This window comes from Convolutriloba macropyga, chromosome 6 (assembly GCF_964194025.1).
Source record: "Convolutriloba macropyga chromosome 6, txConMacr16.3, whole genome shotgun sequence".
NCBI lineage: Eukaryota > Metazoa > Xenacoelomorpha > Acoela > Convolutidae > Convolutriloba > Convolutriloba macropyga.
Window position 1 is genome coordinate 5,189,562 of NC_134473.1, and position 15,399 is coordinate 5,204,960.

At 37.5% G+C, this 15,399-nt stretch overlaps 2 protein-coding genes across 3 annotated transcripts in view; both read left to right on the top strand.

Annotated features, from left to right (window-relative positions):
• Positions 1–14,092, top strand: part of LOC142340710 (calcyphosin-like protein) — a 24,092-nt gene extending 10,000 nt beyond the window's left edge. The window contains exons 2-5 of the mRNA XM_075391409.1: positions 2,037–2,217; positions 3,529–3,738; positions 10,116–10,320; positions 13,790–14,092. Coding sequence (XP_075247524.1) covers positions 2,037–2,217; positions 3,529–3,738; positions 10,116–10,320; positions 13,790–13,977 — 784 coding nt within the window. The 3' untranslated portion in view covers positions 13,978–14,092. The remainder of the gene's footprint in view (positions 1–2,036; positions 2,218–3,528; positions 3,739–10,115; positions 10,321–13,789) is intronic.
• The window catches only part of LOC142341447 (uncharacterized), a 545,892-nt gene that overhangs the window by 234,202 nt on the left and 296,291 nt on the right, over positions 1–15,399 (top strand). The gene's annotated exons all lie outside the window — the stretch shown is intronic.

A 15,399-nucleotide genomic window follows, 5' to 3' on the forward strand; every position in this document is an offset into this window, starting at 1 on the left:
AAGTGCGGAAAAGAATCAGGAAAAAATATAAACAAAAAGAAAATTACAAATGTCAGTTACTTTTTTGATGAGACCTTTTTTTTAAAAATCCAAATCTTAGTTGTACTATTTTAAGAGAATATCAGGTCGAATTACGCTTCTGTTACTTTGGATTTGGTGTGCTGCCATTTAGCCGGGTTACTTGAGATAGAGCAAAATACTATCAGTCACAGAATTGTGACACGGGGAATACGAGCAGGGGCATATAAGGGCATTTAATGGAAAATTGAGGATTTTTAAACAAACAAACAACATCGAATTCGCAGAAAAGCATCTAAGTTAAAACACATTTTGGCACATGATCTTCAAAAGTTTCCTATCGCTCACTGACACCATTTTTCAAACGTTTATCAAAATTAAAATTTATGCGTAAAAAATGTTTGAATTTGCAGATTATCACAGATCTAGTGCGCTTTAAATCCTATCGCGATTGATGTATAACTTCGATGACTATTTACATCTACTGGAACAATTTTTAATCAATTTTGCAGACAAAACTGACGGTTTTTAAATATAGGCGTTTAAAGTACTCTTTAATTTTTTTTTACTTGATCACCTGATTTTCTGGCGCTTTTGTGACAGTTTTTGTGAATTAACTCTGACAAGGTTCCCGTTTTTCTTGACCAGTCTTGTTATCAGTACCGTGGCTAATTTAAGTGTTTTGTGAGCCTTTTTATAATTATAATTAAATTTGTCTTGTGTGAAGAGATTTTCGAGGTCGAGGAGTATTAACTGACTAAACCTCTGATCACGCCATCTTCCAGCGCACACCTGCAGAGGGTGCGCTTGAATTACATGTTTTGGGAAAGCATTCGAGCGCATTTTAGCATCAGCAATGATCTGGAACTTGTCTGATCAGAGCCGGAATAAAACGCACCTTAATCTAATCAGAAACTAATTCGAGCATTATTTGCTTTTGATTTTTTGCGCATTTTCTAATGCGAGGTGTTGGATGTGCCAAGAGGCAACAATGCAGCAGCCTTTTTATTAGAACCAGCTCTGATCAAAACCAACTTGAGCAGATCTGATCAAAACCAATGAGTCCCCTTTAGAAGAATTTTTGACTAATTGTAGATCATGACGTTTTTTTAATGAAAAGCTTTCTACGTTCATCAATTGAGTCAGATTCAGTAATGGTATACTATATAAATCACTTTTTTAACACATGGGTTTTATTTTTATTAGCAATACTTTTAGGATTGGCTTTTCCGTAGTTCAATACAATACTTAAACATCAGTTTTTCTGAAATGATTATATCATAGTGATATTAAGAGATTTTCTCATGTCTAAAACCATTCTGTGATCAGAATAATTCGAGCGCAGTTGAGTCCAATAAGAAGCAAATTTGAGCTAATTTGAATCCCATTAGAGGCGATTTTGAGCTAATTTGAATCCCATTAGAGGCGATTTTGAGCGCATTTAAGTCTGATGACAGGCGATTTGAAACACAATTGAGTCTGATCGGAGGTGGATTCGAGCGCACATTAGACTACTCAGAGGCGGATTTGAAGCAGGTCTGATCAGAGGCCGTTCTGATCAGGGGGTGAGTTTCAAGAGCATTACAGACAGATCAGAGGAGATATTTGAGTGCATTTCAAGCGTGCACGGAATTTCGAGCGCACGGTAGTCTTATCAGAAGTCACTTCGGTCTCAGTTGGTCTGATCAGAGGTCAATTTTGTCCGCAATGGTCTGACATAGACGATTCTGGTATGGACCTCAACCCGGGTCGCATGTAGGCTGTTAACTGTAAAAGGTGTAATGATCTTAGTTTTGAATCATTGCTGACATTAGACTTGCCTAGTATTGATATTGAACTGGTTCCAGGCCATGGTGTAATCTTCATTGGGGTGTGACGCACCCACCTTAGCTGAGGGTTATCAAGTCATAATGTAGAAATTGTTACTTTTATAATCGGATTAGTCAGCTGATTCCGCTGATTCCATTAATCAACCCATTGAACAAACCCAGGTTTTCAATTAACTTGGATCTGTTCAGGACATTCCGGATCATAGACGACAACAATTCTGGCACTCTAGAGAAGAAAGAGTTCCAGAAATGTGTGCGTGACTTTGGCCTCACTCAATTCACAGACGCAGAGGTCAATCAGCTGTTCCAGGAATTTGACAAGGACAAGTCTGGTACCATTGACTACGAAGAATTCCTCGTCAACATGCGGGTAAGGATTCCCTGCCAGTCCTGGTCTCCCGGGTCGACTTTTGAAATTAGTGAAACGAGAGTGGAAAAAGTGGGGAAGCATAATTTTTCATGGTCTGCTCAACAAATAGGGCTGGAAACTAATGGTGGAATTACGGTGGATTGTTTGTGAAATACAAGTGGACTCAAAGTGGAATTCCAGTGTTTTCGGTCTTCCATTTTTACACCAATCTTTTTCTTATACAATGCAAAATTCTGCTCAAATAATCAACTCCGGGCGAGGAAATATCGCGAAACTATATGTTAAATGTGAAAAAAACTGTGAAAATAATGTGAGAAAATATGTTGAAATCTTAGGTTGAGTTCTGACGGTGACTACTCATTTGAATATCCTGAAACGAATACTTATCAGTCTTTAACCGCAGCGCTGCTGGTTTTCCATTGTACCTTATAAATCATTACAGCCGATGCTGAGGTTTCTCCAGAATTTCTCTTTCATCAAACCACACTTGTTCGGATTTTTCATTGTGATAATGATGAATCCTGCATGCCATTTGCCACACTTTGACCTATGAAATCTTATCAGATCATGCATTCCAATTGTTGTTTATTTTTTTAGTAAGAAAACGACAAATTCATTAATTGAATTAATTTGATTTGATGTTGTGGTTGAAATTGAAATTAACACATGCTTGCAAACTTTTTATATAATTTTAATTCATCTTTCAAGTATATGTAAGATCTTGATTGTAAGTTTAGTTTGTTTGTTTCCAAAAAAATATATAAACAGAAATAATTTTTGTATCTAAATTGCAGTTCATTGATGATACTTCAAAAGAGTTTTTTTGCTATTCATAAGGGTACTCGTGAACACTGATTCTGAATTTTGCTCTTATTCAAAGAGGCTTCAGAATCATTAACGAAAGTATTCTGAAATTGTCCTAAATCAGTACTGAAAATCAAACTTTCTCTGAAATTGTCCTGAATCAGTACTGAAAGTGAGCAAAATTTCTCTGAAATTGTCCTGAATCAGTACTGAAAATTAGTACAATTTCTTTGAAATTGTCCTGAATCAGTACTGAAAATCAATAAAATTTCTCTGAAATTGTCCCGAATCAGTACTGAGATCAAAATTTCACTGAAATTTACCTGAATCAGCACTGAAAATCAAACTTTCTCTGAAATTTTCCTGAATCAGTACTGAAAATCAAACTTTCTCTGAAATTTTTCTGAATCAGTACTGAAAATCAAAGCTACTCTGAAATTGTTCTGAATCAGCACTGATGTTCTCTGAGCGTTAAGTACAATTGGGCCATTTTTTTTCGGTTCACAGCCTCCCCTGAACAACCGCCGGATGGATCTGATCATGAGAGCATTTGCCAAACTGGACAGCGACAAGAGTGGTCAAGTGACGAAGGAGGACTTGGAGGGAGTGTATGACGTCACTAAGCACCCCAAGTACATGAGTGGGGAGTGGAGTGCTGACAAGATATTTGAGGAGTTCCTCAAGACATTCGAGTCAGCTGAAACTACGGATGGCATTGTGAGTTGAATCTGTTGCTTTATTTGGTCTAAAGTTCAGTTAGCTATTGTAGCACAATTATTCAAAAAGAGAGTAAATTATGATGGCGGTCAAGCAAGCCGATAGGCAAGCAAGCCAAATTTTGAAAATGAGGTCAAGTAAGTCGAAAAAATTTGGGATACCCCTATTTTAAGTTGCGCCCTGGCGGGCCGGAGGGCGCACCAAAGAAACAAAATTGCGGTTCGCTGAGGTCCGTACCCAATAGATGTCTGAAAATTGACGTGTTTCTTTGGTGCATTGGAATGCATTATGCACTATAATACTACGCGCAGTATTGTAACGTCTAACAATGTATTATTTCTGATAAATTACATATCTATTACATAGCTTTCGGCTTGCTTTTCTGTTGGCTTACTTTTACTTCGGCTTCCTTTGCGTTCGCCGTAAATTACAGCTTTTCCTTTTCTTTATATAAAACAAAGTTATTAACAGGAGGTGAGGGATAAAGGACTAGTAGTATAGGAATTTGCCATATGACTGTAGGGGGAGGGGTGTGGTTCGGACCCCCCCCCCCCCCCCCCCCCCACAAAATTTCTACCACCGAAAAACTGAATTTTCTCTTGATTTAGTTTCACAAGTGAACCAGTCCGAACCCCCCCCCCGCGCCCCTGCAGTCATATGACAAATTTTTATACGGATCTTTTCAACAATTGCCCCCTTTAGTACCTAGTAGAGAATGGCCACCCCTTCTGTACTATACGTTACCACGATATTACTTGGCCTACAGTTTAGATAGCCGAATAATAGTTTAAGCGCAATTGCGGACCGCTGTTCATGGCAATGCTTCTCATGCGCTGTGGGATGTAATCCGGAAATCGCGAGTCGGTTATCCCATCGACCCGCCAGTCGGAAATTCTTTTCGCTTTGTATTACGGTTCGGCTAGTTGCCATACCATGGCGTATTTTATTCAATCCAATTCAACATAGTATGCGCATGCGTGGAAAGTTATAAGTTATCTCTGATTGGTTAACAAATGGCTCGCTTAAATTCTATTCAAAAATAGCCCCCTTTTGCAAAGGGGGGAAATTGTTGAAAAGATCCTTTTATACTAATAGACTGCAGATAATTAATAATAGTCATGTCACATAACATTGCCATCAATTTCCATACCAAAAAACTCTAATTTGATCGTTGTCAAAACCCTAGTTATTGAGTTACGGTTGCAGGTATTTTATTTTACTCCTCTTTTAGTTTGAGCTAAGCCCTAGTCGAGATATAGGCTGATGAAATCTAGGTCCTTGATTAAAATTGTTCATAAAAAGGCCGTGTTCGACCGAAAAAACACTTCAGAACAAGGTATTGACAATTGAAGAAGGTCTCGACTAAGCATTGACTTAAAAAAATCTAAAGGGGGTCAAGATAAGTTCGATCATGTTTCAAAGCGCAGTATATTTATGGGTTTTTTTTTTTGAAAAAATGAGCACTGTAATTTTTCATTTTGGTGAATTAGTGGCTATCGCGGTTTTTTTTAGACAGTTTAATTCCTCTCCAGATTTTTCTTTGTTTTTTCTCTTTGTCATTGTGTTTTTTTTTCTCGTTGTCATTGTGTTTTAAGTCATCGTGTTTATCATTTCAAAACACTATCCTTTTTGAAATACTATCTGTGTTGTTTTCTGTCACCTAATAAGATAGCAAAACAGTTTTTTAACCCATTAAAAGATTTTTTTTCGACTGCAGTAGTCTAGGATTAGACCGTGACGCCACCAATGAAAAGAGTGGGCTCGACCATTTTCATCTACGAAAAGGCAGTGTACATACCCATTGAAAGAGTTTGTTTTGACATTAGGTGTGTCCTCGACCATGTAATTTGTTTCAATATTGTCCCCCTCGACCTTTGGGGTATTTTCGTCATGTCTATAACTTAATTAGTGAGGGTTCAATGCTTCAAGTGTTCTTCGGCTATGTCCCATTATAACCCCTATCCCAGAAATAGTAGGCTAGTGTACATAAAATTGATAGCCAGTTTCTCTTAAAAAACCATAATGATGAGTGATGTATATGTTTTTGTCGGGCACTGTAATGAGAACGATTAAGTTTGTCTTTGCTTTCTAAGTATATGTTAGAACAAAATGTTAGTCGCCCGAGGCACTCGCGCACAAGTTCTGGGTTCCAGGACCGAAAGGGACTGAGATTTTTTTCAAACGTATTTAGACAGCCAAAGGGTACAAGATTGTTAATTTTTTTTGCAATTGAATTTAACAGTACAATTTCGCAGATTAGTGAAAGAAAAATTTTCTTATACATATACAGGAGTTGAAACAAATCAAACCTGTCCATCTCCGACAACGAAGTTTTTTATCGGTATGATTCAAGCGTCGAAAGTTAGATTTCTAAGTGAGCCTATTTTTTCCCAAACATAGTGTCGTAAACTTAGTCGATAGTCTGAACGTAAAAACTTTCTTTTAGCCTCAAAGTCCATTTTAAATCTTTCAAATTACGCTCCTTGCCTCGGAGTGTTAGTGACCTATAAAATCGTACCCTGGGTTTTCGAAATTTGAGCTGTGATTAAATCTGAATACTTGAATAACTTTATACAGGCAACATCAAACATTGTTCTAATGTTTTTAATCAACTCTTGCTGCGATTCTTACAATAGTTGGATATCTAGCTGGTGAAATAACACGACAACACCCAATAAACACAACGAAATCAGCTTTGCCACTAGGTTACGACTTTATCATATTCATCTATCACCACTGTTACTATATAAACAGTGGCGATAAAATGGTGAGATTAACTCGTATTTTAATCGGCTACACAATGGTATAACTTATGTACTTGTTGTAATATGAATAATATAAACGACAGTTACACATTATTGCGGAAAATTTTACCACGCGGATGTTATCGCCCTCTCGAAGTTATTCGACAACGGGTTTCGCCTCGGAGTTTAATAACATCTTGATGGCGATAGCAACCGTGATATAATTTTCTTTGCGCAACAAGAGTATTAAATACATAGACAATTTATCAGACAAAATTGACGATCTGCTAATTAATGCCGAGAGCGCACTCTATGTAGACGAAGCATTAACCGGTTTGAACTCCGAAAGAAATAGAACAGATGGTAACCTTCCAGATATAAAAACGTTGCTTCACACTAAAGTCCAGACTATCCGCTATGTCACTATCAATGTACGGTACAAATGATCAGAGCTTTTCTCTGACGTCACTACTGATTGCATTGAAGATCCTAATACCGAACTAAACTGGAGAAAACTTTTCGGATTGTCTAAAGGCATTTTACGTGCCAGTAACAGAGGAGGGCAAAAACACAGGCGGAACAACGACCAAAGAATTCTAGAAAGAATTAATCGCTGGAACAGCGGAGACTTTGGAGGGCTATGGAACGAAGCTTGCTCTTTGAAAAAATCAAAACGATCAAACGATACAAACTCCGAAGAGATTATCAAACGTGCAAAAAATTTGTGTTTCCAGGGCCAATATGGCAGAGCAGCAAAAGTTTTGGCTTCTGATGGTTTTGCACCAGTCAACAAGGCAACTCTCGATAGTTTGAAAAAATTGCATCCCCCTGAAGAAAAGCCTAATGTAGTTCAAAATTTTTCATCACAAGCCTATCAATTCAGTGAGGAAAATGTTTCGGAACAGCTGAACTCGTTTTCAAGATTTACAGCAGCTGGTCCTTCAAAAATGTTTCCCGAACATCTCTTGCATGCTGTACAGTGTACCGCTTCAGATCAGTCACAAGTTGCTTTGAGAGTACTGACTAAGCTTGTAAACATAAGCTGCCGTGGGGAACTTCCCGAATTTGTTTCACAAGCTCTATGTAGTGCATCTTTATCAGCCTTGCTGAAAAAGAAAGGCGGTATTCGCCCTATTGCAGTCGGAGAAGTCTTGAAAAGGCTAATAGCTAAATGTTTAGCCAAGGAAGCAAATTTAGAAGCAAAAGAACTTTTCCAGAGCCTGCAATTGGGTTTGGGAGTGAAGGGAGGACCGGAAGCCATCATACATTCGACTAAGATTTCGTATGAAAAAATATTCACCTCGTCCAGTTCCTCGGGTATTTTAAAAATTGACTTTTGCAATGCATTCAATTCGATAAAACGCAGTGAAATGCTGAAAGCCGTTGCAAATTCAATGCCAGGCATTGCTGCTTTTACCAATTCCTGTTATTCACAACACAGCCAATTATTCTATGACAAATTTGTTGTTAGCAGTGAAAGCGGTATCCAACAAGGCGACCCATTAGGCCCTTTGCTTTTCTCTCTGACGCTCTGGCCCATTATAGAGAAAGTTCAAGAAACTGCGCCAGAGCTTCAACAGCATTCCTGGTATCTAGATGACGGTGTCTTGGTGGGCTCAGAGGAAGATCTCATTAGATCTTGGGATCTTTTATGCCAGCTCGGACCTGATCGCGGCCTCCACATCAGGGTCGATAAGTGCGAACTGTGGTCCACGGTAGATTTAGACAGACTGGATACAAGAATAAAACGAAATGATATTTCGGGCCTTGAGGTTCTTGGAGCTGCGTTAGGAACCCCAGAGTTTGTCTGCATGAAACTTAACGAAAGGATAGGGAAAATAGGGGTACTTTTCGAAAAGTTGGACTTTCTTGATGACCCTCAGTGCGCCCTAGGTATCGTACGCCACTGTATTGGGTCCCCCAAAATGGTGTATTCTTTGCGTTGTCAAACGCCCACACATCCAGTTATTAAATCCCTAAAAGAATTTGATGCCCAACAGCGCGAAAAACTTGAGAATATCCTTGGAACTGTTCTTCCATAAGAATCCTGGACTCAAGCAACCCTACCCATAACCCTTTCAGGTTTGGGTGTTCGCCAATGCCAAGACCAGTATAAAGCATCGTACGTTGGTTCTGTTCTCTCCTCTGAAGATCTTGTTTCCAAAATAACCGGTGAGAGCCCAAAAACTGCCAAGTTTTTCAGGATCTTTATTCCAGTATAGCACAACTGGACATTTCAAACCTCTCACAAAAGACGATTCAGCATTCTCTTGATAATGGAAAATTTCATGTTCTCAAAGAGAATCAAGCTTGTGAGAGAGAATCCGCCCGACTTCTCTCATTGTCTGTCCGACATGCTGGAGCTTGGTTGTCTGCTCCCCCCCATTCCAGCTCTTGGTCTTCATATGGCACCAAATGAGTTTAGAATTAGTGCAAAGTACAGGTTGGGTGTCCCTGTCTACGACGCCGAAAGGAAGTGCCCGTTCTGTAAAGCAGGAGTTCTTGACATCTATGGGGATCATGCCATTGCGTGTCACGGTCGGGGAGACGCAATTGCAAGACATGACCGTATTCGAGATAAATTAGTGTCTGCTTGCTCATCTGCGAATCTCTCACCAGTAGTTGAAAAAAATAACCTAATTCCAGAAAGCCAGTCACGCCCTGGAGACATCTTCGTCCCTACATGGAAAGCGGGAAAACCTGCTGCATTTGATGTAACTGTTACTTCGTAGCTGCAATCCAACTCTCTCACTAATGCGGCTACAAAGGCAGGATACGCACTTGATGCAGCAGATGAAAGAAAATATTGTCTCCACGACGATAACTGCGCAAAGATGGGAATCACATTTGTTCCCCTTGCAATTGAAGTCCTTGGCGGGATATCGGCAACCTTCAAGAAAACACTCAAGCGGTTGGCTGTGTTAAGTGACAATCGTTCCTTCCAAGCGCAGGGGTTGTCTGTAGCTTTCTGTAAACTAATGCAATCCTTATCAATCACCGCTATTCGGGGATCAGCGGAAATGTTGCTGGCACGGGCTCCATAGTAGACTATTTTGCTTTTTGGGTGCTCGACTGCTCGGAGGGGAGATGGTTGATCCAGTACTGTTGCAATCATTGCCGACAGATATAATCAAGGGGTCTGCCTCAAAGATTTTGACACGCTCTTTATGGCCAGATTTAACAAATTCAGAATCAGAAGAGTCGAGATTGGTCCTTTAATGATAAGTCGCCAAAACGATTGCAACAAACGGGAGACTTATCAATGTGCAGTTCTAGTGTTTTTTATTCTTACCTGACCAAAGTGGGGAGAATAAAAACATACATTTTACATGTGAAAAATAAAAAAAATGCCGACGAAATGAGATTCATAAACTGTTGATCTGTTGTATCGACAATCACCGTTTTGTTAACCAAGTTAATTTAATTCTAAAAAATCTTTATAACAGAACATAACGACGATGGATTTCCATCGTTGAAAGGCCAAATATAACGACCATACCGAAAAAAGTTTGAGGTTTTTTGTCACTTTTGGGCACCTAAAATTGAACGTAACCATAATTTTCTCATATTTAAAATGAACCAATTATCGGCTAGAGTGATTAAATACATGTTTCGCATAGTTTTTGATTTCAGGTAACACGTGACGAGTTCATCGCATATTACGCGGGCGTCTCAGCGTCCATAGACAGTGATGCCTACTTTGATGTAATGATGAATAACGCTTGGAGGTTGAATGAGAAAGCAGCGCCCAAAAAACAGTGGAAAGATACCCAGAAAGAGGACAGTTTTATGGTCAAGATGCCGGATGGGAGAGTTAGGAACACGTCTATCATCCCAAGTATGTTTCCAATATCCAGCTCTTATTTCATTTTAATCGATATTTACTCGTGAAGAGAAAGAAAAGGAAATATTGGTTTATTTTTTTGAAAAAGATGACAAAGTTTGAAATATTTGAGTGTTTGTACAAAAAACAGGCCAAACCACGGGTTGCTGTGCAGAGCACGAGCACAGCAATTGCCTCAATCAGGGCATTTCCATAGGTTTACACCATACAACCCCCTCTCACCACACACACACTCAAACTCACACACAAACACACAAACACACATACACACAAACACACAAACACACACACACACGCACAAACACACAAACACACACAAACACACAAACACACACAAACACACACACAAACACACAAACACACACAAACACACAAACACACACAAACACACACACAAACACACAAACACACACACACAAACTCACACACAAACACATACACACACAAACTCACACACAAACACACAAACACACACAAACACACACAAACACACAAACACACACAAACACACACAAACACACAAACACACACAAACACACACAAACACACACAAACACACAAACACACACAAACACACAAACACACACAAACACACAAACACACACAAACACACAAACACACACAAACACACACACAAACACACAAACACACACAAACACACAAACACACACAAACACACACACAAACACACAAACACACACACAAACTCACACACAAACACATACACACACAAACTCACACACAAACACACAAACACACACAAACACACACAAACACAAACACACACACACAAACACAAACACACACACACACAAACACACACACACGCACAAACACACAAACACACACAAACACACACATACACATACACACACACACACACACACACACACACACACACACTCACCCAATCACTCACTCACTCATACCACCACAATCACAACTACGCAAAAAACACAAGGGACATAAATATGATATAATTATATCCCTAGTATGTCCCTTGTCTCAAAATAGATACGAGCTCCATAGACCTGACAGAACTGTAAATGAATAGATTGTGAAACAATAGAAAGTTTCCTTCATCAAATCTTTGTGATATCCTTAATTGATCTGGACTTGTTTACACTAAAGTTGCTTTCTAATAACATTCAATTAAAGTTTTTTTAATATCATCCATCAAGGTTAGCAAAGTCAATTTTAGTAAGAGGTTGTATCATATTGGGAACGAGTCAAATCACGAGCGACCAAAAGCTATTAACGGAAACAAGCAAATAATTGATAAGAATAAAAAAAATGACGTCACCCACGCGATGCAATCAAACAACTTTGTAAATGGCAGAAAAACAGCTGATTTGAGCTGAGCATCTTCACTTCTCGAGGTAAAAGCTTACAACGAAATAAAAACATAGCAGGACATGTTCCGAACTTCAAGTCAAAAATTTTGACATGAAAAAAAAACAACCTCGAAAGAGCCCAAATCAGATTTAGAAAAAAAAGTTTTGAAAAAGAGTAAAAAAAGTAAAAAAAAATCTGAGAAAACGTAAAACCAGAAGTCAAGTTGCAGCTGAATTTCTATAATCAAGAAAGCGATTTTCTTTCGAACACAGTTTTTTCAAATGCACTTAAAAATTAAAACTGAAGAAGAACCACCCGAATATCTTACTTTTTGTTTGATGGCGACAAAAACCATCACTCGATATCACTGCTCCATATGTGGGCAAGTTACAAAAGACAATCCACAAATTTTAAAAAGAAAGTAAAATATCTACACATGATTGGCAGACCAATTGAAAGCAACGAAAAAAGCAGAACAAATTAGTTTCGTAAAAAAAAGAGGTAAACAAACGAAGGCGGCCATAAAAAGTCATGAAAAAACAAAAACTGATAAAATTTCTACACGAAAATGTGTTAAAAACCAACCTATTAGGGCTAAAATCTCTGCAACAAACTATCTTCAAGCTCAAAAGATTCAGTAAAAAATTGAACTAAAAAAACTGGCAGAAAAACTAGAAGCAAACTGAGTCAGAAAACGACAAAAAATATAAGTAAATTGCTGCAAAAAATATTTTTGTAGCTTTTACAAATTCCTTATTTTGAAAAATGACGAACTTAACTTTACCAACACATAAAGTTCAAAAAATTAGCTTTGAGTACTTTTGCCTCCACATGACCTCTTTAAACCGTAACAAACGTCAAATAAAAACTCAATAAACAAATACACTCAATGAACATTTGGAAAAATTTTAAACACTTGACAATTCTGAGTTCAAAAATTTCAACAGTTGCCTTTTCATCTACTGAAAGACTTCACTCATTATTGATTTGACCCCTGATCGTTACATAACCTCGGAGAGGCATATTCAATTTTTTGGGCCTTATTTTGAAAACTTAGCGCTCGTGGATTTCACTTGGAGATTTCACGTATAAATTTTAGTACCACATTTAAAATCTTTTTTAAATTTATTTCCAAAGTGTTGTGCATCCCCATGCAATAAGTTCATGTAAAGTCAGTTTTTCGGACAATGTTTGCAATTTTCATTCAAAATGTGCCAAATATGCGAAAATCTAACCGTTATACATTAATTAACAGAGTAAGTGAGGATCATAATTTCAAAATAAGTCAAATTTATCTATGAAAGTTCAGGTATACTTTCGTGTTATTCTGTATATTTTAATTCCGATAGAGTTTAATGCCTTATTTAATTAATTTTCATATTAAAAGTTATTAAATTTCATACTAAAAGGGCTTGTAATCAGAACCTTGGCAAATAGTAAAAAAACAGACTGATAATACAATAACTCAGTACTGATTTACTTTGTATTCAGGTCGATAGCATTGTGTAAGATTGCAGCAAAATCTGATTTAAGTTAGTAAAAAAACTGAGCAAACTCGCAAAGGATTTAGCAGGTTTTTTGCATGAGTCGAGATATCTTCTGAAACGGTGCTCTTTTTTCTTCCTAGTTGACAAAACTCTTTCTTAGAGTATATACTCATATTTGAATGATATTTTACAAAAGGTGCAATAGAACAGCTTACAGTAAAAAAAATTTTGCACAAAAAAAGTTTTATGATCTTGGATGGGCAATAAAAGTCTATGGTCTTGAATATGGTATCCAAGACACCATAGAAAAAAAAATTTTCGTTTAAGGCCAATGGCAAATACGATATATTCAATGTACTACGTGATCCAAATGACGTCATTTGAGATCACCTTTGATTTTTTATGGTCTTATTTATGGTATGAAAGAAGCCATACAACCATACATGTCTTACGTATTGTTTCCAAGAAACATTTATGGTGGCCATTTATTCCCGGGTAGCCAATTCAATAAAAGAAAGTATCTAAGAAACAAAAAAGTCATTCGATCTGAGTTTTCATTTTTTTGATTTGCATTTTTCATGCTGAACATGAAACAATATTTTAAAATTACGTCAAAATGAATTCAATTTTTTTATTCACAGAGGGTGGCAACGAAGGAGAGATCTGGCGCAACAAACTCTGGAGCAAATCTGCAGAAGAACCCCCCAACCCAATCCCCATAGACCAGAGACCCCAATCAGCTGCATGGGGTAAGGGTTCCTGCAAGTCAGCCGGAATCCCTCCAGTCACTGAAGTCTACAAGGAGAGGCCCAAATCTAAAAAGAGATGATCAATCCGCAGTACCTGAAACAGCTGATAATGATTAAAATTGTTTTCTATCCACGAATAAGTTACTAAATAGATCTTGATATCACAATTTGTGAAAAAAAAGTTTCTTTGCTGTAGCTTCTTACCAGTCGAAGTTTCTTGTTGACCAGCCTCAGGCTGAATAAAGTCAGCGATTGGTACCCATGTTGAGGTCGGTTCTACTTCTTTTCACCCCTATTCATTTAACCCCGATTTATTCACCCCACTATCATTTAACCCCCTATCATTTAACCCTGATTTATTCACCCTTCTATCATTTCACCCCTCTATCATTTCATCCCTCTATCATTTCATCCCGCCAATTAGCTGTCGACATTAAAGGCATGTTTTGTCATAATTACCAAAATTAACGGACAAAATTAAAGGACCAAAGTTAACGCACAAGGGGGCGTCGTGTGTGAAAAATTAAACGAAAACACGAATGAACTCACAAAAAACTTAATATAGGCAAATTTGATCACAGAGAGATCTGGACATAGGTAACACTGAATCCACGAAAATCTTGACGTAGGCAACTTTGAACGCCCTAAATCGTTAGCTTTCTAGTAAATTTTCTAGTATAATTTAGGTAAGGCATGTTAAAGTTCTGCTCGATATTGATATCGTTTTTATCTTCAACGTTTAAGGAAGGATTCTGATTTGTATGGCAGGATTTTCTCTGGTAACAAATAGGCTATATAGTTGTACTGATATATTTGTTTAAAGCTTTTATACAACAAGGCGGCTCGTTAATGTGCGTTCGCACATGATGTTCCGACCGGAGCTCATCTACATTTTTGACTAAATTGTCAACCAAATCAAGAGATAACAAAAAGAGATGTTTGAGTTTAAAACAATCGCTACACAACCTATCTACAAATTGAATTACTAATGCCATGCTTCATTACAGCACCAACGTGATCTGACATTGAAGAGACTAAGAGAAAAAAATTAGCACCAACAAAATTTTCACGGCAAAAACTGAATATCTAATTTTAAAAGCACCTAGTAACAACGTCAAAATGCAATCAGTAAAAGCCTTAATAAACAAGTTTACTTTTTCCTAACTATACAGCAGGTGAAAAGTTTTCTTAACGAGACTAGTTAACAAGCCGACAAAAAGAACGAACAGTGAGTGGAAACTTAAAAATTAATCAACATTTTTTACACCAAGAAGTTTTAAAAATCTTGTAAAACATTGGTTTTTAAAGAAAAAAATCCTTGATAAATTATTAAAAAGTCATTACAAAACCAAAAGCACCTGTCTTTGGTCAGACTATGCCGTAGAAACAAACTAAAGAGAAACTCAAAAAATTACAAACGATTTGCGAAAACACAAACTTTTGCTACCATTAAAATCAATAGCTATCATCTGAATATTATGTATTTTTAATTGTTATTTCTA